The 24,932-nt window shown below is 31.8% G+C and overlaps 4 protein-coding genes across 4 annotated transcripts in view; 3 read left to right on the forward strand and 1 right to left on the reverse strand.

Annotated features, from left to right (window-relative positions):
• LOC119836579 overlaps window positions 1-6,305 on the forward strand; it is an 8,813-nt gene extending 2,508 nt beyond the window's left edge. The window contains exons 3-11 of the mRNA XM_038361960.1: window positions 102-437; window positions 533-986; window positions 1,563-1,722; window positions 2,465-2,508; window positions 2,879-2,980; window positions 3,585-3,694; window positions 4,696-4,794; window positions 5,007-5,180; window positions 5,597-6,305. Coding sequence (XP_038217888.1) covers window positions 102-437; window positions 533-986; window positions 1,563-1,722; window positions 2,465-2,508; window positions 2,879-2,980; window positions 3,585-3,694; window positions 4,696-4,794; window positions 5,007-5,180; window positions 5,597-5,893 — 1,776 coding nt within the window. The 3' untranslated portion in view covers window positions 5,894-6,305. The remainder of the gene's footprint in view (window positions 1-101; window positions 438-532; window positions 987-1,562; window positions 1,723-2,464; window positions 2,509-2,878; window positions 2,981-3,584; window positions 3,695-4,695; window positions 4,795-5,006; window positions 5,181-5,596) is intronic.
• A 1,792-nt stretch (window positions 6,306-8,097) lies between these two features.
• Window positions 8,098-15,065, forward strand: LOC119836580 (apical junction molecule-like). Its single transcript, XM_038361961.1, has 11 exons — window positions 8,098-8,166; window positions 8,736-8,887; window positions 9,406-9,486; window positions 10,078-10,242; window positions 10,665-10,827; window positions 10,959-11,139; window positions 11,404-11,591; window positions 12,018-12,182; window positions 12,736-12,948; window positions 13,534-13,625; window positions 14,963-15,065. Exons 1-11 carry the CDS (start codon window positions 8,098-8,100, stop codon window positions 15,063-15,065), a joined length of 1,572 nt encoding a protein of 523 aa, XP_038217889.1.
• A 1,404-nt stretch (window positions 15,066-16,469) lies between these two features.
• LOC119836814 lies at window positions 16,470-17,725 on the forward strand. Its single transcript, XM_038362288.1, has one exon. It carries the CDS (start codon window positions 16,512-16,514, stop codon window positions 17,523-17,525), a length of 1,014 nt encoding a protein of 337 aa, XP_038218216.1. The 5' UTR covers window positions 16,470-16,511; the 3' UTR covers window positions 17,526-17,725.
• An 803-nt stretch (window positions 17,726-18,528) lies between these two features.
• LOC119836699 (adenine phosphoribosyltransferase) lies at window positions 18,529-24,127 on the reverse strand. The gene is made up of 4 exons (XM_038362121.1): window positions 23,822-24,127; window positions 23,469-23,623; window positions 22,720-22,802; window positions 18,529-20,203 (listed from the first exon to the last, which is right to left on the reverse strand). The coding sequence occupies exons 1-4, from the start codon at window positions 23,908-23,910 to the stop codon at window positions 19,979-19,981; spliced, it is 552 nt and encodes a 183-aa protein (XP_038218049.1). The 5' UTR covers window positions 23,911-24,127; the 3' UTR covers window positions 18,529-19,978.
• Between the last annotated feature and the right edge of the window lie 805 nt (window positions 24,128-24,932).

Here is a 24,932-nt window from a genome sequence, read left to right on the forward strand (position 1 = left end):
AATCAGTGCTAGAGGCTATATATGTACCACAGTGAGGTCAGGATGGATGGCTATTTTATTGTCATTGTTATTTTATCAGTTTAATTTCACTTTAATTTCAGGATACAGAAAATATTATGTCAAGACGTCTGTTATATTCTCCACCAATAACCGCAACACCTAGACACAACCAGTTATCCTTACAGCGATTAAATAAACGTCGCAGTTTATTAAAACGATTAAACGAAAGCCCTAATCCGGATTCAAATAGAATATTGCGTTCCTGCAACACAAGAAATATAAGAAATGTTATAGACATTATTAGGGCTCATTCATCAGGTGGATGTATGAAAATAGTCAGTCGACAGAATTCATTTCAATTGCCCAAGTTTACTGTGCAATTGCAGCCCAGCTTGACTCTCACTCCTGTGAGATATCACAACATGTATCATAATAAAGTAAGTTAAACAACACTTTTCGAACTACCCACATTTCCAATTTATTTTACTATGTGTAATGTTTTTTTACTTATCAAAACAACAAAATATTACAGAGTACACAATCGCAATCGCCTGCAAAACGTCAGAGAACAGTGAGCGGGATTTACCCGATAGTACAAAATGACATACAGACCAACGGAGTGAGCCTACGGAGGAAAGATGGGACCATATCGAAAATAAACGCCATAGTTGAGAGAAGGACCTACGAACGAAAAACGCAAACAGATTACACTCAAGACATACTAAACGACCTGCAAAATAATCAAGACATCGAAAATACTCCGTTGAATAGTAATAATTTGTTCCAAAATTTGTCCGTTACGGATTCTGCATTTAGTGAAGTGAACAATAGTTCGATTGACAATTCGTTCAGTGAAATAAGACTTGAGGAAACGATGTTGAAGTATGAAAGTAGACTGCCGAAGATTAGTGATGTGTTCAGTAAATTCAGTAGCCGAGATTATACGCAACCATTGCATATACAAGTTGGTAGCGAGTGTGAGAAATGTAAGTTTTTAATTTCTTTATATAATTTTTGCCATATTCACATATAATATACATAAAACCATTTTGCTACAATAAGGGTAGTTTCAAGTACTTGTACTGACATTAGCTATCTGCAAGTGCAAGTAAAGTCGAAATCGGGTCTTGTTTAGATATCAGCCAGATAAATGTATAAAACCTTAAAAATACACTACTTGATGTTTTAGATTAGCTAGCACTGCTGACTGCCATGAAGATACGATGGACTCTAATTACGTCTAAGTCCCGTATACGGGGTAGATGATATACATCTGTTTCACTGATCGATTATCTTTACTGTCAAGTAGGTGATTAGCCTTCTGTATCCTACCAGACAGACACCTTTTTTTGTGCGTCCCCACCGGAAACCGAGCCTAGGACCTCTCGGTTCTACGCTCACGCAATAACCACTGTACCAAGGTCAACCTTTCCTGCCATAACTGCCTACAACTCATTCACTCATAGCCTAAAAACTGTTTACTTAGAAAAAATTTCTCATATATAAACCATTTTAATGCAATTAAACTAAAAAATTTTACTTATGTTTTGTTTTTATTCCAGTTCCCACAAACACGTTGTATGTGCCATGGACTAACTCCAATCCTATAAAATTAGAAAGCTATTATACATTCAAGAGCAATTTAATAACAAATGATTTTTTACAAAAACCAACTGTCGCTCATACAATAAGCGTATTCAGCACAACAACAGTTGTAACTGCGTAAGTAATTATAAATATGAAGATTAGTATGCTTGGATATCAGGTGCCCAATGGCTGAATGGATCTAGATGAAATCTTGCATTTACAGATTAACTTTAATATCATAAAACTTGAGACGTGTCAACTGATATAATTTTCTTTGCTTTTGAATACTTTAAAATGATACAATGCTTTGAAAGTCACCATTGTATGATCATTGTTTTTCTTTGTTATACATTTCAATGTACATAATATATAATTTTTAAAATTAAATGCAACACTATGCTTTTTGCTTTGTCTATATCACAGTTGAAATTCTTTTTGTTTGTCTGTTATAATGTTTGTGTGAACAAAATATTCACTTCTCTTTTACTGTAACATCATCAATTGCTGACTAACCAAAGCAACAAATTTTACCCACATTCAAATAAAATCGGTTGTGTTATCTTTTATTAAAAAGGCATCTGCACGCATTTTTACCCTTCGCTCGCAGAGGGTACTTGACTATTTTTATTTATTTAGTTGACCTTACTCTGTGTATCACTTATTTTTAACCAAGAACACCTGAACGAAGGTAATGTTTTAGGAATGAATAGACACTTGTAAGGGTTCTTAAATAAAAATTAACAGTGTAAAGTTATTGTTTTATTAACATTGTTCTTAATAATGCAACTAATTTAATAGTCAAGTATCCTGTCTTATTCATACATGCTATATATAATCTGTCTGTCCGCTTGTCCGCTTACACTCGCATGGCTTACAGGAAGGTGCAACCCACTGCAACGGCTATTATGCACAATTATCCTAGTGAGTTATTTCTGTTTTTATTTTGTTTTTTTCTGATATTTCTATCACCTTGTTTCCTTCCACTATGGCGACTAAACCATTTGCTTATTGTTGTTATTTATTAAGAAGTATTTTTATTTTGTAGGCAAAATATGATTTACAAAGATAATTACATATTATATAAATGAATATTATAGACCATAGAGAAAAGATTTCATGTTTTATTTGTTTATTACCATTCATAGACAATACTGTGAAATATGCTATATTTTACTTGTTTTTTATCCGTATCAAACTTATAAAATAACCATGTTTTCACAAGCATAACTGTATAAAAGCTTAAATTAAATATTTCTCTCTAATAATTTTGTTACGATAATTAAATCAACAGTATACCCAGAGAGTTTCTATCGCAACGAGATGGACCAACGCTTTGCAAACTTCCTGAGTTGCTCTGAACAGGAAATGCGGCAGGACTCTTTGTATTCTGAAGGTTTGTTGTTTGATTGTTTTTATTTTATTATCTATTATTTAATTATCTATTCATTTTATATCAACCGACTTCGAAATGGAGGTTGCAATTCGACTATATTTTTGTGTCTGTTACCTCGTAACTTCTTAGTTGGCGAACCGATTTTTGTGATTCTTTTTCTATTTGAAAGCTGGTGCCTGCCGGTCCTGGTGGTCCCATTCAAATTTGATCTAGTTCTGACAATTTGAAGGCGGTTTAGTTTTTTGTTTTAAATTATTATTGTATTTACTGTGTTTAGAATTCAGTGAAGCTTATAGTATCAATGTCAAATTGTTTATAAGATAAAGTAGGAGCGGCAGGAAGGGCTGGATCGATTTCGATAAATTTGAATGTGACGCAAAACAAAATTGGAAAATATTATCATCTTACCAGCGTAGTTAAATCAAACGAAAAATCCAAAAAAGATATCAAAATATAAGGATATAGGTAGTACAATATACCGCATATTTTATATTACTTATATATTATATTATGAATATAGATTATAAAATATGAAATACAAACATGATTCTAAACAAAAAAATCCGGTATAAAATTGAAGTGTATTTATTTTTACTCATTCCAGAGCTGAACAATTCCTCTGTATCATCTGTGGACACGGGCCAAGATATCGGCGCTTCCGTTACTATACCGGAAATGGTAGAAGATGCATTTGAAATTATTAGCCAAGATGGCGTAAGTTTTATCTATACTGTTATTATAAAGCCGAAGAGTTTGTTTGTTTTTTTGAATGCACTAATCTCGGGAACTACTTACTGGTCCAATTTGAAAAAATATTTCAGTGTTAGATAGCCCATTTATTGAGGAAGGCTATATGTATTACATCATTAAAATTATTTATGAATAAAAGGTATTCAAAAAAAAAATCATTCATGAGGTGGGAATCGAATCCTTCTTTTCTTCGAGAAATCAAGCGCAACAATTGATTGGCTTTATCTTATTAATTATCATTATCATTATTAACCGCTAATTACCAACTGATAAATTAGCGGTTAATAATGCTTCATTGTGTACAAACTATAAAAAAATGATATACAATGCAGTACCATATACTTTATTCAATACATATAAATGAGGAAGATTAATAAACGAAGATGAAGAAAACTAGAAAGGAAAGAAACATTTATAAGGTTAAATAGGCGGCCTTATAGCTTATAAAGGATCTCTGGCGGGCAACTTTTGAATAGGATTATATGTACGGAGTTGCAGGGCCCGTACAGAGTATTTTGGAATGATTGGTAAATAAAAGAATTAAGTACAATAATCCGTTTATTGTCTTAATTCTATATGGTTTGGTTAATGGTTGTGAGTACGCGCGATTTGTATGGTGATCGAATGCGAACTAAATGTAATACTAAAATGTCGCGTATCGGCTGACAGCGCGCAACGTGATGTACGAAGACCGTACATTAACATTATGGTTAATGGTATTATACTAAAAACATAATTTGATATAATTCATAATTTCCCTTAAAACAAGATCAGGTGGTGTACCGAGGCGTCTTAAAACAGTACTGATTAGGATGTGAAAACAATGACAGTATTGAGTCACCCTGGCCAGAAGAAGTAAGGGCAATACCGCCCCCCCCATCTCCTAGTCCTCCCTATCCCCTGTCCCCTATATTTCAATAACCTAAAATCGTTTTATATTACAATGGCATATTAATATATTGCAGGACTATTTGGAGCGAATCGGAATGGACAGTACGAAGATACAATGCGTGCTGTGCAACTGGGCTGGACCCACGGTCATAATGGAGTGCCATTTGAGAAAGGTGCGTTCTTAATAAACCTTTATTGGTTTCACCTGTATGTTTGTATGTAAGTCTTTAATTTATAAATGAATTCATTTTAATAATTGCATTTTCCCCCAATTCTTGTTCATTTATTTGTTATATTCGCTGCAATAACAGGCTATAGCAATCTAAGATAGAAAAAAATCGTCCTCTGAGAATACCTCCCTTATAAATTCGTTAAAACATTTCAGGAGCACGCGAACCAAATTTTAAAACAGAATAAATCTGAATGGAACATTACATACACATTGGGAAGTTTGGTATCGGATGCGATGTGGCTCAGCAAAGTGATAGAGTACAATTCGTTGTTCTATGTGCTGAGTGCCAAGTATGAGGACCCGGATTGCTTTATGGTCACTTTATCGGTGAGTTCTCTTTTTTCCTTTTTAATAAAATGGTACATGGTTTTTCTTTTTTATTATTGTTTCTTTTTTTGTTTTGATATATTTACAAAAAAAAATCATATACTAAGTGTTTTTGTGGGTAAACTTATTTTTCGGTGTGGTTCTTAATATATAGGAAAGATGTAGAATGTAAGATAGTCTACATAATGTTAAAGAAAACATATTTTTTGTTTCTACTACTTCTATCTTTCAAACTATTGTTATTATATCAATTGTTACAGCAAATACAAATGTAAAAGTTATATAATCCTGCAAAAATCAATTAAAAAGAAGTAAAAAATTAATACCATATCCTCCCTAAAAGCCAATACAAATATTTTTAAACACTAAATTTTTTCATACATTTTCTCCCAATGATTAGGTAAATTTTTTTTCAGTCACTTTCACCAGACATAATACCAAACACCGGTTCGATAACAATATACAACAAAGTGTCCGGTGAACCTCACACATGGCAAGGCGATATAGAACCTCTGCCCCCAAACTTGCCATATAGAAACCACTTGAAATGCCTCAAATTGAGCCTGGCAACACTGGACTTACTACCCAATAGCGCTAACTTGAAGTTAGTCAATAGGGAACTAGTCATGGAGTCTCCGGGGAAGGTTGTAGTAGGACAACCTGAATTGAACGATATACATATTATATTGTTTGTTAGGTTATTGGGTTTTTAATAAAATGTAAGAGTTTTACTTTAGCCCATCTTTATATATGACTGTCGTGTATTTTACTTAAACTTGCCGTGAAATAGGCATGTTTTTTGGATATTTTTATTTTGATAAAAAAGAATTCCAACAAACTAACAGGGTATTATATTGATAATAAGTAGACCCTACGTTAAAAACGTATATTAACAACAAATTAGTTATTTTTTTTGAGGGTAGTCTAAGATATAAGTATTCTCAGTATAATAATAAATAAAGGCTATTTAGCACAACAAAATTACGGGTGCTAGTTTTAATTAATTTGCGAATACCGTATCGTATTCGCTTCGCTCGCTCTACCTCCGCCTAAGTATTTGCTATGTAATTTATAAAGGTTCTCTTATTTGAATAATACATGCATATATATCATAGCATGCATATAATATTTTTATTTTATATACATAGGAATGTATATTTAAGTTTACAATTTTTTTTTCAGTTTTGTTAAAGTTGTTTAAGCGGATTGTATTTTTTTTCTATTTTCTCATATAGAAATGTAGTCATTCAATTATTTTAATCTCTCCATCTCCTTCTGGCGCACAAAAATGCCCTTAACTAGAGAGAGATGTATTTTTAAGTGATTTGTATCAACCTAGTAATGCTACTATGTTATTTACTCCGATTTAGTTGACATATAAAATATGTTTAGATCCAATTTAGATCATTTCCACATCCAAAGAGATGGAAGTAATATATGTTGCTAAAACTAAGTATGGTATATCCTAAAATTTAAGCTTATAAGTTATATAATTTAGATAAAGTTAATAGTATTTTAAAATCGTAGAAAATAGCTAAATCGAATTTAATAACTTTGAATTCGAAAAAGTGTCTTTATTTTCCCAAGTTTCTCTTATTATACCACCAAAAGATTTAAATTTAAATTTTTGATAAAAATTGTTCCTCGTTTTATATTGTTTATTATTAATTTTATATACTCCTAGGGATATAAGATTGTACAAATACATTTATCTTGCCACTAAATGTATGCTTACTATTTTTTTTATTACAACTATGCCTTTTATATAAGTATGTAGATTAAAAAAGTTGATTATTTTATAAATTTTATAATCACGTTGATTTTTCTAGAAGATTATAATCATTAGGATGAGCGTCTATCGGGTCTTTGATTTTCAATTTGAAGATTTTAAGTTTTTTTTTCGTGGCTTGGTTGACGCTCGCCTTTTTTGTTGGTTTTATTGTAGTGAGATATTTTTAGATTTAATTTATAAACAGAATACTTTCAATTGAGGTCATATTTGAATATGATCACAATTATTTATATCAGAATATTTTAAACTTCTAATTCACGCCATTTTCAAAACCAGCGTGTACTCTTTCAGTGTTGCCATAATTATATTTGGAAATTTCGATATTTACTATTAAATTTGGAATTTAATAAATACATATCTAGCAATATTTTTAGGTATAATTATAACAACTTTTTTTAATTACAAAATCAATCATATAGAATAATATAGCAGGAGTGTTGCCATTACAAATATTGAAATAAATAAAAATGCTCAAAATATGTTTAATATCAGCGGAAATCGAATAAATCTTATTTTTTACATTTATTGTACTATGTTGCCTTTTACAATCAACCGATATGGTAACCAATATTAATTGTCATTTAATAGTATTTAAAAATTATTTAACTCTGACGTTTACAAAATCCATACCTTTTTAATTTATTAAAGAAACAGCAACACTTCTGCTATCTGAAATAATCTTTTTTTCTAGCCTTAACAAGACTGTAAAAACCTATTACAGATCTTTAATTTCTTTTTTGTTTTTAGCGAGTTTTCGTTCAAGAGACAAGAATTGATGTGCCATTACATATAGTATTATTATTTTTATATGATCTCTTTATGTAATAACTTTTTGATATCATCAATTAAATTTCTTATATGTTCATTGTTGTTTTATTTCACAAATTCAATATATACAATATAATATTTAATTATTTATAAACTCTTCATTTCTATTATGAAAAACTTCAAAAAATCCATGCATTATATACTTATTTCCATATTTAAAAATGTAACAATATCAAACATCAAATAAACGTCACAATTTTACAATAAGACCGAACAAATAATATTTTACACACGTCAATGAATTGTAAATAATTGTATTTGTTACATTGCGTCTATTTACAACGATTGTATACATATATGGAGGTACAACGACCAAGAATACCAAAAGATGGTCCCGGGCCGAGGGGGGCACCTGATTGTTATTATGTAAGTGACTCATCATTTAATAACTGTTTTTCTTATATATACTTATTAGATGTCATGTTATAGTAGAAACTAGCGTTCTGGCTGCGGATTCGCTCGCGTTTTTTGAGGGAAAAGATGAACATTCTCGGGATTTTCCCCGCATAATTCTCGATTCCGAATTTCCGAGATAGCTATCTTAGTTCTTACGTTCTTTCTCGGGTCTCAAATTATCTCTGTACCAAATTTCATCGAAGTCGGTACAGTTGTTCTTAAGTTATAAGTAGCAACTTACAAGACTCATTGTATATAAATAGATAATAGATATTCAAAGTAAAACGAAAATGTTATATACAATAAGCAAGAAATTAATCAATTTGTTCGTTTTGACATTTATTACGAAGATGAAATAAAGACATGAATAAGACGTAGAATTCAATTGTGGTGTACGAGTAAAACTCAGTCAAGTAATACATCTTTACCAACTCGCTTATATCTTATAAACTTAAAACTGCTTTAAAATCCAAAACTTAACTTATTTATTTGTTCAAATAAGAAATTTATTAATATTATGTGACTTGCAATAACTCTAGACATCCCGATTACTGAACTCGACGTTTCGTTACGTGAAATTTGTTAAAAAACTTCGTGCCGAAGAAGAGGAGCAAAGACGGGGAAATGAGAATAAGCTGAAGGAACTGAAGGACAAGCAGAATAGCGATTTCTTTATACGATGCGATCGGAGGTGAGTAAAGACTGATATAATAATATGGTGGTGAGTGTATCCAATTACGACATGATATGATAGATGAGTTGGCATGGAAAATTCGAGCTGTATAGCTTCTTATTTTGTACACTAAATGGGACCACATGGCAAATTCAAATAAAGCTCAAATAAAAAAAATCATCAAAGTCGGTCCACTCGTTAAAAATTTCTGAGGAAAGAAAAGCAAAAAAGAAAATAGAGTCCAATCGAGAAGGATTTCTACTTTTTGAAGTTTGTAAAAACTCTTTTGTAGAATCCGTTTGTATAATGTACCTGGCGTTTGCCCGCGAATTTGCTTAAAATTCGGATTAGTTTTAATATATGTTTTAACCTTTCTCTTCAATATATACATATTAAAAAAATCCCAATCAAAATCCGTAGTGTGGTTTTAAAGATCTCAGCATGCATACATACATACATAGGGACAAACTGCTTTATACAATGTAATGAATATCAATGTTTAAAAGTTAAACTACGAAACTTTATGTAATTTATAGGTCACTTATAAACAACGTCGCTCGCAGAGTTGATTTGTGCATGGCGTCGTATGAAGAAGATCTGAAGCAGAAAAGACAGAAGTTAGTAATGTAGTTAGTTACCTCTCCTATCTATCACTTATTATTATAGTACTATGTTATCTGTGGACAAACTTAACTTTTTTGTATGAGATATGACTATAAGAATTTAGATTGTTTTTGGTTTCAAAACGAAGGTTTATCCTCGAATTATCAATAGAAATGCTTGTTGAGGATATTAAGTTAATCTTAATATTTCGCAAAAATTAATGGTGAGTTTTTCCCAAAAAATATATAATAATCATAATCTGTATTTGCCTCTAATATAATAATAATATAATTTGTAATGAAATTTGATACAGATGTTAAGGACCTAACCTATAAGGACGTACTGCACGAGATAAGCTCTATCGGCTTATTAAAAATAAAATAAACAATAATTAATAATCTAAGCTATGTATAGTCTGCACTTGCTACTACTACACAGGTGAAGAGTTTTAAGGCGCTAACCTCAGAAACAGCTAGACCTGTTTCAAAAATTATTCTACCAAAGGTACGTGATCCCTAGGTGCTATATATGTACCACGGTAAAAGTCGAGGCGGACAGCTAGTGTACACATAGTACAAATATATTAAAACAATTACTATCCCAAGGTTAATAGATCTATACGCGTTCGAAGAAGAAGAGAATATACGTAAATTCATAGAGCAAGCTCAATCCGGCGCCGCCGCAATATGGGAAGATAAGAAAAATCGTTTGCAATATCTCTTGGCCAAAAGGAAGAAGGAACATGAGGAGAAATATAAGGACACGCCGCTGTGAGTGAAGGATTTAATAAATGTCGAATTTATTACACTAATATAAACGTTATTCTTGGATAGATTACAGAAACTATCCTGCCGATATTATAAATACGACCTTTCTGTCTATTCTCAGTGGAGTATCTCTTCTCCGTTTGTAGCTTCTATTCTCACTTTTTTCGTTTATAATTCTTAATTGCAACTTATTTTTATAATTAACTGAAATAAAGAAGTACGTATATTTAATATAAATTCATTACTTTCGATACATTTATTACGAATTTTCTAAACCAGCCAGTAGTTCAGACTCCAGACTACTGTCTTCGAACCTTACGAACGCTACCTTTGAGCGAAGATATATAAAAAATTGTACTACCAAATTATAGCTACTTACGTATCCTCTTTATACTAACATATCTCATAGTATAACGTATTTCCAGATCAAAATGCGCTCACGTTTTACCCTGCATATACAAACTGCGCGCAAAGGAAGCGCAAGAAATTCAGTTGTACCAAATAAAAGAAAAGGAAGCTCGGAAAATGGCTGAAAAAGAGTTCGACAAGATGTGGTATGAAGTTACCATGAAGGAGTCTGAAGCTCTGGTAATTTAATTGTACCAAACACACACCTTATCCCCTGACTTTGTCCATGTCACATCGCATGTGTGGGATATATTGTAATTAAGCGGCGGGTACCAACTAATTAATAAAATGTATAAAACATTATCTTTTAGGCGGCTCGTATGGAACAAGACGCGATAGAGCGTTTCCGTCGAGACCTCGACTGCAAGAAGTACACGGACTACCAGCTGGAGCAGAGGAGGATTCAAAGGGAGAAAGAGAGGGACATGCTGAGAGAAGAGTCTAGAAGATTCAAGGCAATGTGGGACGAGGATATTAGGAAGGAGCAGGAAGGTACGAGAACGGGATTTACTTAATTATGTTTTGATATTTTAAATGGTAATATCAGTGTGAATGGAAATATAGGAAAAATTTATGATCATAACGAAAGATCAATTTGATATTCTATTTTTCGACCTCTTTCCGAATGCAATAATAATAGGTGTAATTTCTAGCAAACTGATAGAAATATGAAACAAGATGATAATATAATGTATGTACAATGTACCCAAAAAGAATATATAAACGTGTGTATTATAATTAAGTCTCACCTCCCAGCCGAAAACAAGCGCGCCGAACAACGCAAAGAGACAGCGAGAGAACGCAAGAGAATGATCGAAGAGAGAGAAGAGACGTTAGCCAGACAGCACGCGGCCGACCAGCTCATCGCGGACACGTGGGACTCGCTCGCCGGACAGGGGCTGGCTGATGAGAAGGCGCACATTCTCTTGCGGAGACGGAAAGAGGTTTTTCTTTTTTTTTGTTAATTAAGTTTTTTTTACATGCACAGATTTTAGTGCTCTTTTTTAAAGTAGTTTAAAGTTGCACCGACACTTTGCTATAGTTGTGGGCCGTGCTGTGTGCGTGTGTTTCTCTGTCTGTATCTCTCTCTCTCTCTCTCTCTCTTATAGATACAAGCCAGTATCGTTTCGTTTTTCTATTTCGCATTGATGGTCGCGGGAAATTCGTTCCATCCGGGTGGTCCCTGACACCTCTTAAGCTTTTTACATTGTAGACCTCGTAATCAAGCTGTGGGTGCTCCCAATTGTTGAGGAATATTTTGTTCAAATGTCTTATAAATACAGAAACATTGGTTAGGCATTTTTAATACATAAAATAAATAAAATATATATAGATAAAAAAATCCTTACACACTAACGTTTCGTTTTCAGGCTGAATTGGACGAGTGCAATAGAAAGTTACTAGAGCTGAAGAAGCAGTACGAAGACATGGACAGACTGTCGGAAGGGCCGCTCGCGGAGGAGGCGAAGAGGAGACAGGAGTATATAGATAACAAGAGATGCGAATACTTGGCGTGGGCGCAGAAAACGAATCGGGTTAGTTTTTTTTCGTAGATATTATCAAAGTTTATAATGAATATATAGATCGGTTGAATGATATAACGAAATGATTCTTATTCTACTACTGTATAGGAAAATCTATGTAAGGAATATGCCGATTGATTCATAAATAATCTTATATTCTCCATCTTATGATTTGATTTCACTCAGAATTGTTTAGTCTTTACATTGTTTTTTTTTTTGATAAAACTAAATATCGCGATTATTGCCTTCAAAGTTCTATTATACACCACTACAAACATGTGTTCGTTAGAATTATATAGTGTTTTAGTTTTGGTCATATTAGGTTATGTATAAAAAATTATACGCATTTTTTGCACGCATGTAATTCATCAGTAAATAAGCGCAGTTACACCTGTACCTAGACTATGTTGTTCTTGTATAATTTCTCGCTGTTCTACTGTTCATTATTTATTTAAAATAAATAAAAATAAAATAGAGCTAGATTCTAGCCGTCTGGCTGTGTCTGTTAAATAAAATAAACTGCGTTATTTAAAAAAAGAAACATATTAGTGAATATTTTTCACAGGAAGTACGTCAAGCAATGATCGAACAAATAAAGGATCGTGAAAAAGCCAGAGAGCAACTGAAAGAGAAGCTCGCGGAACAAGACGAGTACCAGAGACAATTGTTCGAGCAACTAGAGAAGTTGGTCGACCATAAACAATATACAGACGCGCAAAAGCGGAAGCTGCACCAGAGACAATTGGTGGAACAGATTGAATATAATAAACTGTTGAAGGTGTATATTTTTAATCTATAATCTATATCTCTCTATATATAAAACTCTCGTGTCACAATGTTATTTACCGCACTCCTTCGAAATGACTATACCGATCGTCATTAAATTTTGACTGGTCTGAGAATCGGCAAAACATTTTTCATACTCCTAAATGATAATTGTAAGACAGACCGGTGTTTGCCGGGTCAGCTAGTGATATTATAAAGCAGAGGAGTTTGTCTGTTTGTTTAAACCCGCTAATCTACTCAGCACTACTAGACCGATTTCAAAATTCTAATTCCAATTCTAAATGAAGTATTTTGAAAAACGAAATAATTAATTACAATAATTAAGCAACAATTACAATTCTGACATAAATATTAATAGAAAACACTGTGATTGATTTTAAAAAGCATTATTATTTTATATAAAAAGCATCTTGAAGGAACATATCATTTCTAAAGAAACTGAGTATCAGGCTTGGACTTTTTGTAAATAATGAAAACAATTAGGTACAGTGTGCAAAAAAAGCTAGAAAAAAATACTATTTAAAAAACATTTATACCTTTTAGAATTTATACGCTTAATTAACAAAAACTTCTACAGGAGCGGGCTCGTCAAGAGGAATTGGACCAGATCAGAAAATGTCAGCTCGCGACAGAGGAATATCAGAGGGAAATTAACAGGATGCTTTCTAGGTTCCTATTTTTTTGTCCATAGATTGTTTTATATAGAATTAGTTACCGCTTAATTTCCTCATTTTTTATTTTACATTTAGCTAAAATGTTAAATTACTAGAGTTAAACCTAAAATTTCACCTTCTAAAGGTAAGCTTAGTATCCAATGACCAACCAAAAAAAATATTCAATTTGTAGTTGTAGTTATCCCCAAATATATCCAGGTGGACGCCAGTATGTGAAATTGAATAATACAAATCAGAACGCTCTTAGCTCAGTAATTCCTGAGCTAAGAGCGTTCAAACAAATGATTCGTGAATTCCAAAAAAATGTTCAGCCATTCAAAATATGAACCAGAATATTCAAGCATAAAAAATGCTTATAATGTCCTAGTATCATAAGGGATTAAGGGTCGTATTCACAACTTGTGGATGTATTTTATTTAATTTATGTATCAGTTAAAATGACAAAACGAAATAGTGTCAAATGGGCTATTCAAGTACCAAATAAGCAAGTAGGCTTTACACACATCCGATACAATAATGTGTATCCAGTCTCCAATTCTTTTATTAGTCTTATTAAATTTTATCACATAAATAGCCACAGTAGGACATTAAACAAACAAAAAGAAACGTGACTTAATGAATTGTGAATCATAACCAAGTGATATGAATCAGAGCGGAAGTGGGTACGCACAAGGTTTATTGGCGGAAGTTACGTGGCTTTGAGACGTTCAATTGTAACGTTATTAAAATACTAGCTGCTCCCCGCGGTTTCACCCGCGTAAGTCCGTATCCCGTAGAAAAGTAGCCTACATGAGAAATTTCGAGGATTCGAACCCGCGTTTTCTCGCGGCCACCCGTGATCCCGCCACAGTAATCGAATTTCTTCGGTTTACGGTTTCTTTCGGTTTTATGTGCCTAAGGCACCCCATGCCATCTATTGAGATGATTAAGAATCATCACAACCAATACGAAACATTATTTCAATGATTACAATATTGTATCGATGGAACGCGGCCTTTGTTAAATTTTTTGTTTTATAGCCGATATTTATATACTGAAAACCAAAAACCGAAGCAAGCGGCTAGTGTTAACTAATTATTATTATAGAATATTATAATTATTGTTATAATTATACTATATATTTTATATAATACTAGCTGCGCCCCGCGGTTTCACCCGCGTAAGTCCGTATCCCGTAGGAATATCGGGATAAAAAATAGATGTTGGCCGATTCTCAGACCTACCCAATATGCTTACCAAATTTCAGAGGAATCGGTCAAGCCGTTTCGGAGGAGTATGGCAACGAAAACTGTGACACGAGAATTTTATATATATAGACTATAATTATTCCAGACCATTCTACAGCGAGGAAGTGCATCCATTCATGAAACAAATTGCAAAAGGACCAAAAATGCGGGAAAAATGTCCCTGTTCGAAACCAGACTATTGTAAATGAATTTATTATAATATTTTTGGATGATAAATTATTTGTTATTTGTATTTGTTCTTTAATTTATCTTTATATCTAACTAACTGACGTCCTTTGTCAAATATAGACCAAATGTTGTCGAAATCAATTCTTTAATACGTGTACATAATTAATAGGCAAGGAAATTTGTAGTAGTGGCCTTAGTACGGCGCCTTAGTACGCCTCTCTATTATACATAATATAAATCTGTATTAGACGTTATTAAAGATACTTCTTTCTAGTAAGACAGGACTGCATCGATCAATTTAAAGTCGATGCAGTCATGCATCTGTTCACGAAGAATAGAAATTTATTGCTAACTAAAAATATTTAGCTAATTGATTTTAGATAAATATTTTCCATCGGTTTTACTAGGCTTATTGAGGATCTATAACTCGTCTTAAATAATATATTAAAATATTTAATTATAATAGATAACAAATATTAAAAAAGTACTATTTACTTCCATTCGTTTTTATCTACATTCTGATGTTCCTAAATAATGACATGTCAAGGTGGAACTAGCTAATCTTAGCGTGTATCATTTTGTATATCTTATATTCTCGGAAACAAACACGCTTTATATTCGAGACGAGTAACTCGTTGATAAACTTCACGTAGTACGTACATACGAGAGCGGAAGTGTTTTGTATGAACACGTGTTAATAATAATAATTTAGTTGTAAAAATTATTTTTGCAGATGTGTTTTAATTGTATCGAGAAAGGTTGCTATTTATTTAAAGTAAGGTTAATGAATGCTGCGATCTTTTGGTAAAATTTGTAGCTAGTTTAAAAATTGTAGGAGGTACTTACACGACAGATAATTATCTACCTATAAGTATGTGTTAAGGTTGAAAATTTTTTTTTGTTCAATATATAAATATAATTCAATGCTCAACGAATAATTTAATTTAATCTTAATGAATTGAATAGAGGAACTAACTATCTATAAAAGGATCACATTTATTAATCAAACATGAAAGAAAAAGGGAATTTTCAACTTCCATCACATCATATCAAATAGAGAGCCATGGCTACTGACATATCGTTAACGATTGTAATACTTGCCAATAGATATTCATCGCCATACATGTGTGACGAGTAATATTGAAATAGTGCTACATAAATACGAGTATATTTCGAATCAATAAAAACTATTATATTTATATTATAATTAAAAAAATGTTACTTTCATAATGACGATACTGATGACGATAATCGTGCACTTCATTTTTTTTATAATTCTGTAAACGACTGTACAGCAAATGACAATTTTCCTGTAGGAAGAACTTAGTTAATACATATAAAAAATATACTTATTACGAAGGCAAGTCATAAGTTCTGATTTAATTCGAAAATTTTCCTCTAACGTCTTTATCTATATAAACTCTGAGTTTCGAACTCAGATCACAGTAGCACGCCAGACTTACAAAATGTATTACAAAGTGTTAGCTCTTTTTGCCTTCGCCGCTTTAGTTAAATGTCACGATATAGCTATTGGGTCAAATACTAATGGAAGAAAAATCTACGAAGAAACAAAACAAGCCAGTCCCGCTATTTGGAGACAAGTCGACAATGTTACCATAACGGCAAGTGACGGCGAAGTTATAAGCAGAGTCATTGTACATGATTTGAGATCAGAAAAAGATGGAGAAGTTAAAATTATCGATGGAGGGGAAGGACACAAAAACGTTACATTGGAACTCAAAAGTCCGACCGCTTTACGGGGATATGAGTTTCATATAGAAGTGTACGCAATTCCGGATCTAAAATCTGGCGACCAACCTAAATCAATAAACGGTGATGGGAGTGATGATATTTCTAAAGATTCAACTAGTAAAGTTCCATCAAAGGACAATGTACCTGCTACTATAGGCAAGGATGAAACTCCACGCCCAGTGCGCACCATCATGACTGAGGATAAAGACAGTGATGTGAACATAAACATACCTGCCTCTGTCAATAAATATACGACGGTTGAAACAGAAAATAAAGAAAGTACTGACTACACAACTGAAGTCCCAAAAAGCATTGAAGAATCTAACGAAGAAAACATGAAAAAATCAAAAAATGACGCAGAAAACCACGAAATTGTCGATTATGTTCTAGAAGATATGAATGATCAATCCGAAAAAGCAGCTTTGACGTCGGATAGTTTAAGAAAAGGGGATGATAATATTCCCATTGATGCAGCCCGTGCGAACAATTCCCAGGAAGATGCTGATAAAATGGAAACTACAACTCAAAGTGACGATATGACAAGCACGACAAGTAGTGACAATGAAGAAGATTACGGAAAAATCGATTTGAATTCTTCTATAATTCCTCCCATTGTTTTAAAAATGGAACCACCTATGGACATAGAAATGCCATCAAGCCATTTTAATAGACAAGAACCACGCTACAACGTTCCATTAATGAAAAACCTGGGTAATCAAAGGAATTAGAAATATTATCTATGGACAGATAACCAATAAGAAAAACGTAAGAGCGATTTAATTTTAATCTTGCTGTGATTTAGATATGCGTTGTAATGTTATATTATCACCGTAATAGTATTTAAAGTTTATATATAGGGACAATAATCTTAATATATATAAATCTCGTGTCACAATGTTTGTCCTCAATGGACTCCTAAACCACTTAACCGATTATAATAAAATTCGCATACCATGTGCAGTTCGATCCAACTTGAGACTACTACAACAACTAGGATAGTTTAAAATGACAACCCGGGCGGAGCCGGGGCGTGCAGCTAGTTTATTATAAAAAGCAGTATTAACTCCGTCTAAAAATTCGTCATAAACTTAAGTTATAATTTCGGTACATTATAATTTTTATTTATATTAAATATGAAAACTATTTTAAGTTTAAAATAAATAAAACCAAGCATAAGTAATATAATTTTATTTAAAAAAAAACATCACAAATGCCATTTGTTAGTAAAGTATGGAATGATTAACATAAGATTTAAGACATTTTTATAAAGTAAATAAAATGAGGTGAAATATAAAAAACGAGACTATTCTATGGAACATTTTCATATACTCTTTGAATTACATATATTTCAAATAACACACCGTTGAATTATTATATCTTTATACTTTTAAACACGTCAAATAAATTTCCACAGCTAATAAGATCTTAAATAACGTTACTTCGCAAAACTTTATCTTTCAATTTCAAGGCACAGTCGGTTACAATTATATATTAATCCGGCTATGCAATTATAGATTCAAAAGCCTTTTTTTATTTTTATATTTAAACCAAATTTATTTCAACATGCCATTTATACATTAGTAAACAATTTGAAATTTATTTTTAACTTCTAAGAAATTGATCAGTTTCAATAAAACATTGTCAAATTGGCTGTGCTTTTTCTTTGTAAATTGTGACGAAAAGATAAATTATTAAAAACATTGATAATGGGTTTCTTTTATTTTGAAATAATACAGTAAATTAAAACTAAACATATTATTATACATATTCTACATCTGCTATTTAAAATTTTCACTTTGGTATATTACTAATACATTTTCACAGCAATTGTTAAAAATAATAATTGACTTTAAGCCTCCTATAAAATGGTTTCTAGATATTATCAAAATGTGTTGTTTTGAAATTATTAAATATACATAAGTAAAATATGACACCGAATCACAGCCTACTATTATTGCTATAGGACGTAAATAAATCCCTAACTGACATACAACTAAATAAAAATGCACTAGAAATTGCCAGTATAAATGCTGTAGTTGTTAATTGGTTTTGTTGTGCAAGATATTGTTATATCATAATTTATAGAAAACACAAAAATATTATAATAACCTCTAAACATAAAGATAACATTTTTTTTTTACTTCAACTTCATTTGTAGAAAAACTCAAGTGTCAAAATTGCCGCCAAAAATGTTGGATAATACGATTTTATAACGAACATAGCTATTTGTATGAACTTTTTGCATATTTTGTAACGGATGCATAGCCGAGTTCGTAATAATTATATAAGGTAATTAATATAATATAATATAAAATAATTATTTTTGAGTTTTCATAATAATTGGAGTAACCAAGCATGAGATAATAGATGACGTTTAACGAATTAAATCTAGTTTTCTTGATGTTTCTTTTGTGTATTGTGTAGGATATGTATATTATTACTTATTTAAATAACAATTTGGTTTGGATGTTCATTCACAATAAGATAATACTGTTCAGTATGCCTATGTTAACAAAAACTAAAATAAAAATAAAGTAAATGTACAAAACTGTTCTACTATATTTTATACATATTTTTTGTATTGGATTCTGTCCATAAACATCACAATTTATATAGTCAATGTCGCAAGTCTAGTAAAGAAAATTTTAAAATCGTCAAAACAACTACAGTAATATTAATTCATTTGTGTATATGTCATTATACAATTTCACGAACTGAATTTTTTTATTTAGTTTATATTTCAATATAAACTTGAGCATGACATAAAAATACAAATAATATATGTTATCTACAACCCATATTTTATTACAACTCTTATTAATGAAAAAATTATGTATTATATAATTTGGGCCGATGCGTGAAATGTCATTATAACAGCAAAGAGTATATTTAATCTTCGAATTAACACAAAACTGAAAAATTATTATGAATTATTTTTATGAACCTTTTCCGAATGAATTTAATCCAACATAAAGACTATTATGACAAACCACTTCGGTCGTTATCATTATTTAAAATTGTTAGTCACATTTAAAAATCAAAAACAAATCCGTGTACAATTGAAAAAAAAAATTACATTAACCCTTTTTTCCTTAAATTGTCAACAAAATACATAGATGTATAAAATGAAAGTCTTTTATAGCCATTTATAAATAACAAATCAAAATTTTGAGCGTAACAATCAATCATATTTGATAAGAGAATGAATAGGTACATCTGTCGATATGTTCTTACGACCTTTCAAGGACTCTAGCTCCATGATAATAAGGCATCCAACAACATCCGCACCACAGTTCGTCAGAAGTTGTATGGCTGCGTTCAATGAACCTCCTGTTGCTATTAAATCGTCGACTATGACGCACTTTAAACCCGGTTTTATTGAGTCCTTTTGTATTTCAAGCGTGTCCTGGAATGACAAAGGTATATATTAAATATACAGTAAGATTTTTTTATTGGGATATTTCTAATACTGAGTTTGTACTAAAGATTTAGAAATTAAAGACTTTTAACGGATTTTAACCGCGATTTATTCATTATATTAATTCGAAACTTCGGGTTAATAATATAATGAATAAATCGCGTTTATAATCAATTACAAATTCTTTAATTTCTAAATGTATAATAATACTCGCGTAAAATCAAACTCAAGTAAATGTTATAATATAGATTTCACCCCGAATCCGCCTAGTAAAAAATTATTATCCTAATGCGGATTGAGACCAAGAAACACAAAAACATTAGAATTTGATCCGCCATTTTTGAGTTATACTGTGTAAATTTTGTCGTAACTACGCGGGATAATTGTTTTCCATGTTGCTGAATTTTAACTTTTTGAATTCGCAATAAATTTCTTTGGTATTGGCGTTTAAATTTACGTAGCATCTGATTACAAATATCACGATACCTACAGATAGATAATTCTAGTCTTGCATTATCAGAAGATTCCCTAATCTATTGTCTTTATCGAGGTGTCCTATGTATGTAATAAGCCCCGGTGTTATTAACGGCTTCATGTTTTTATCATTTATGTTTAGGAATTGAAGTCTTTTATATGTATGTTTTTACAACATCTGAAATACGTAAAATTGCAATAACAACATCATACCAAGGTAATCTATAGTTTTGATGTTATACTAGTTTATGTGCATTCAGATTTACAAACATGTTATATATTTATGTATGTATCGTGTTACGTAAATAAGACAACTTATTAAACTAAATTAATTTGAACTTGAATATAATAGTAGCAATGATAACTCAGTAACAGTTGTCACCACTGCTCGAAACGGTGAAGAACTACATGGTGAGAAATCGGGTATGTTTGAAAAATCTAAATTTTGTTCGATGAATTTAAATATCTGCCTACCCGCACTTCGCCAGCGTTCTGGATGTGGAGCAAGTGCGGGTCTAAACCCTAATAGGAGGCCCGTGCCCGTGCAGTGAGAACATATATACGCTGATGATGATGATGAGAAAGTTGAACTTTGGTTTAATATTGTACTGAAATCCTACTCCTGATTGTAATATGTATTGATGGAGGCAGCCATTATTAAATTAAACTTTTAGTATTACAGCATTCAAATTCTACTTCATACTATCCTACTATCCTACTAATATTATAAATGCGAAAGTTTGTAAGGATGTGTGTTTTCACGCATCAACTACTGAACCGATTGCAATGAAATTTAGTACGTAGATAGCTGGACAACTGGAATAACATATAGGCTTTTTATCACGATATTCCTATGGGATGCGGAATTACGCGGGTGAAACCGCGGGGCGCAGCTAGTGTTTAATAAATATATATAATATACATAAAATATAAATATAGCTACATTATTCTTCTCTGGAAAAATCTCATCCCAACAAAATTTTAAAGCACAATATGTGTTTTGTCAATTATTTGAATAATAATAGTATTAGACCTATTAGCCTATTTTAATGAGATAAGAATTGCAACATAACTTATTGATTTAACAGAGTTCAAAGATGATGCAAGATTGACAACCTTATCTTAAACTGTTTATAGTTTACATTACCTTACTTATGTTTTATTAATTACTAGAACAGATAACCCAGAAATTATTTTAACAAAACTTTTAGTCGATTTTGATGGCCAATTTGAAAGTGAAAAATACATTGGAAAATATTTATAATGTGATTCGTTATAAACAAACAAACTCATTGTAATATATAAATATGTTCTATTTGTTTGGTTTACGCAACAGACATTTTCTATTACTATGATATATTTCAATGTATTGGCATCAACAACATATCTCGGTAGTTGGTTTTATAATCAGCATACAAACCTACACTTTGTCAGTAGTAAAGATTCTAAGAAGTACGCCTGAAGTCTTAAACAGTTGTTACTCATTTGTTATTGTTAATAGCTTTAACATATTCGCCATTATTCTGAGATATCATTGTCTGTATGATATTGCAAATTTAACGGTATATTATATTTGTTTAGATTTAATTTACATAATGACGGTAATATAACTATAAATTTCAATTAGAGAAAAGTGAACAATTTGGTTTATTATTCACTTCCCTCTAATTGAATAACCTCCTTTAATCTATCGAATACGCTTGAAAATTCATAGAGCTGTGAAATTTTAAAACAGAAAAAATCTGTTAGCAAGGCGGGATTCGAACCCGCGTCTTTTGCCAAACCGTAGCAACGCCTAGCCTCTCGGCATCCCGTGATGAAAGAAGAAGTGAAAGAGTATAAGAAATTCAATTGATGAGGCAGAATCATGGATGGCAGGGAGGACAGGTGTTCCTGCAATCCCTCAGTTCTAGGAATGTTGGTTAAAAAATGGCTCACCCTGGCAAGGACATAAGGCGACATAAGGCTCACCACCTACCTTGTCCATAAAAAATATATTAATCATTTTATATTAATGAAATGAAACTTACTGATCCATATTCCAAATCATATTTATACGAAATGACATCACCAGGAAGTTTGCCTTTCTTTCTTACTGGTAAACATCCTATGCCTGTAACATAATATCATAATTTACAAATCCAAACTATGTCCAATTATCGAACACAGAACTAGAATAGAACACAGTTTTATAGTGATAGAAGTTAGAATCAGAACATGCACTTACACACCACATATACTGTGAAATGGACACAGATTGTTTTGTTCTAACCAACAATTAGTTTGATTATAAAAATAATCACATTTGTGTAACTTGGAGGCCCATATCCTTTTCCTTACCCTTCCCAGTCCTTTCCTTTATTCCTCTCATCAATCCTTTCCTAATCCCTTCCTGATTAAAGTCGGCAATCCATTTGTAGAGGCGAAAGGTCTGCAATTAACCTTATGCCTCTCCAAATGTTCATGGGCAGTAGTGGTAGCGCTTACCATCAGGCTTCCCACCAGCTCCATAGCAGACTATGACATTAAAAAAAAAACTTGGAAAAAGTTTCACATCAATGATCAATGCAACTCAGTCTGCTCTCATACAGAATATTTTTCCACACTTTTAAAGCACTTTTGATAAATACTTTACACTTATTCGTTTTAATGTGATGTTAGCCTTTAGCCTAGCTGATATATGTTAACATAATTAGCTAAAACTGAAAGCCAGCAGTTCCTTAGATAAGTTTGTTCAATAGTAAGTTTTACAATATTTCTATAGACTATAAGTGCATACCCAATTCAGCGGCAACAGAGAATGAAAACAGAAAGCCTCTGGATTCCAAACCCACAACAGCTTCGGCTTGTGGGAATTTTGTCTTTATTGTTTCTATTAGAAGTCCTTGTAATAGCTTACATGCCGCCCCGTCCGAAATAGCTGAGAATATGTCCCTGAAACGGATCACATGATGTATTATTTTTTATGTTACATTAAAATTATTTAAATGATTATTATTAAATAGCATGAATGAAACATGGAACATTTTGACGCATGCAACAGCTGACGATGATTAGTTGCGCATTAAATTTATTGTTTCATTTTATTCACTTATAACCTAAAAATAGTTACACATTATTTTTAAAACATACCAAAATAAAATTCCTTCTTTAGGAAAATTTGGGAAATGCTTAATTTTCTTTTCCAGTTCAGATATCTTCTTTTCATATTCTGTACTCATTGTGTATTTGTTATATGATTAATTTTGAAAAACTATGATTTTTTTCTTTCAAAGTTTGTATAGTATTTTTAAATTCACTAATAGCTAGCTAAAAGTTTATATTTTTTGTTATAAATAAAATCACATGGACATATAGAAGTAACATGGAAAAAGAAAAAGTTTTCGAAAAATTTATTTTACGAACCACTAACAAAACGAGCACTCAACATGAACGCAAAAGCGCAAATGTGAAATGTCAAATCTGTTAAGCATAGATTATACACTTATATACTGGCTGTTAAGTGTTAACAATTTAAGAGTCACAGATAACGTCTGATAGTTATAAACCTACATCATTGTCACTTGTATGGACTGTTATAAAATAACCACGAAAGAAGCCTCACGGTGAAAGTATGAGCTTAATCTGTGTTTTTAACTAAGTTGCTACTACCAAAGATTGCATAATGCGCTGTTATTATGACTTAACCCAGTAGAAAAATATGGGCTCTGGTGAAACAAAGGTTTACGTTGTAATCTAATATAGAAAATTCTCGTGTCACAGTTTTCGTTGCCATACTCCTCCGAAGCGGCTTGACCGATTTTGATGAAATTTTTTTGTGCTTCTCCGGTATCTATGAGAATCGGCCAACATTTATTTTTCATACCCCTAAATGATAAGAGTAAGGCAGAACAGCATTTGCCAGGTGCAGCTAGTAATATATAAATAAATGAGTGTAGACAATTAACACGTCACACTTCAAACACCACCATTGAGAACAACTATCATGGCAATGGTTGCCAAATAATTTATAGAAAAATTTTATGTAATAGAATTTTTTTGATACTCTTAGGTAAACAAAAACAATAAACATCCATGCTCGACACAAGTCTAATTTATTTTTCCCAACTCTGCGGGCACTTGAATTATATAATACTGGCTATATTATTTTATTTTAGGCTCTTACAACGTCGCATCTATGAGACTTCGACGTTTTTTATTCTGCTGCTGATTATTAAAATTAGGTATCTAATGATACGAAAAA

Source organism: Zerene cesonia, chromosome 25 (assembly GCF_012273895.1).
Source record: "Zerene cesonia ecotype Mississippi chromosome 25, Zerene_cesonia_1.1, whole genome shotgun sequence".
Taxonomy (NCBI): Eukaryota; Metazoa; Arthropoda; class Insecta; order Lepidoptera; family Pieridae; genus Zerene; species Zerene cesonia.

What these genes read in the sequence shown, in the direction of transcription:
- LOC119836580 (XM_038361961.1), top strand. Translation starts at nt 8,098, where the DNA reads ATGGAGGTACAACGACCAAGAATACCAAAAGATGGTCCCGGGCCGAGG. An exon ending in GGGCACCTGATTGTTATTAT is followed by an intron (nt 8,167 to 8,735) that starts GTAAGTGACTCA and finishes CAATAACTCTAG; the next exon opens with ACATCCCGATTACTGAACTC. An exon ending in CTGAAGCAGAAAAGACAGAA is followed by an intron (nt 9,487 to 10,077) that starts GTTAGTAATGTA and finishes TACTATCCCAAG; the next exon opens with GTTAATAGATCTATACGCGT.
- LOC119836814 (XM_038362288.1), top strand. Translation starts at nt 16,512, where the DNA reads ATGTATTACAAAGTGTTAGCTCTTTTTGCCTTCGCCGCTTTAGTTAAA.
- LOC119836699 (XM_038362121.1), bottom strand. Translation starts at nt 23,910, where the DNA reads ATGAGTACAGAATATGAAAAGAAGATATCTGAACTGGAAAAGAAAATT. An exon ending in AAAGAAGGAATTTTATTTTG is followed by an intron (nt 23,624 to 23,821) that starts GTATGTTTTAAA and finishes GATCCGTTTCAG; the next exon opens with GGACATATTCTCAGCTATTT. An exon ending in ATGATTTGGAATATGGATCA is followed by an intron (nt 20,204 to 22,719) that starts GTAAGTTTCATT and finishes TTGTCATTCCAG; the next exon opens with GACACGCTTGAAATACAAAA.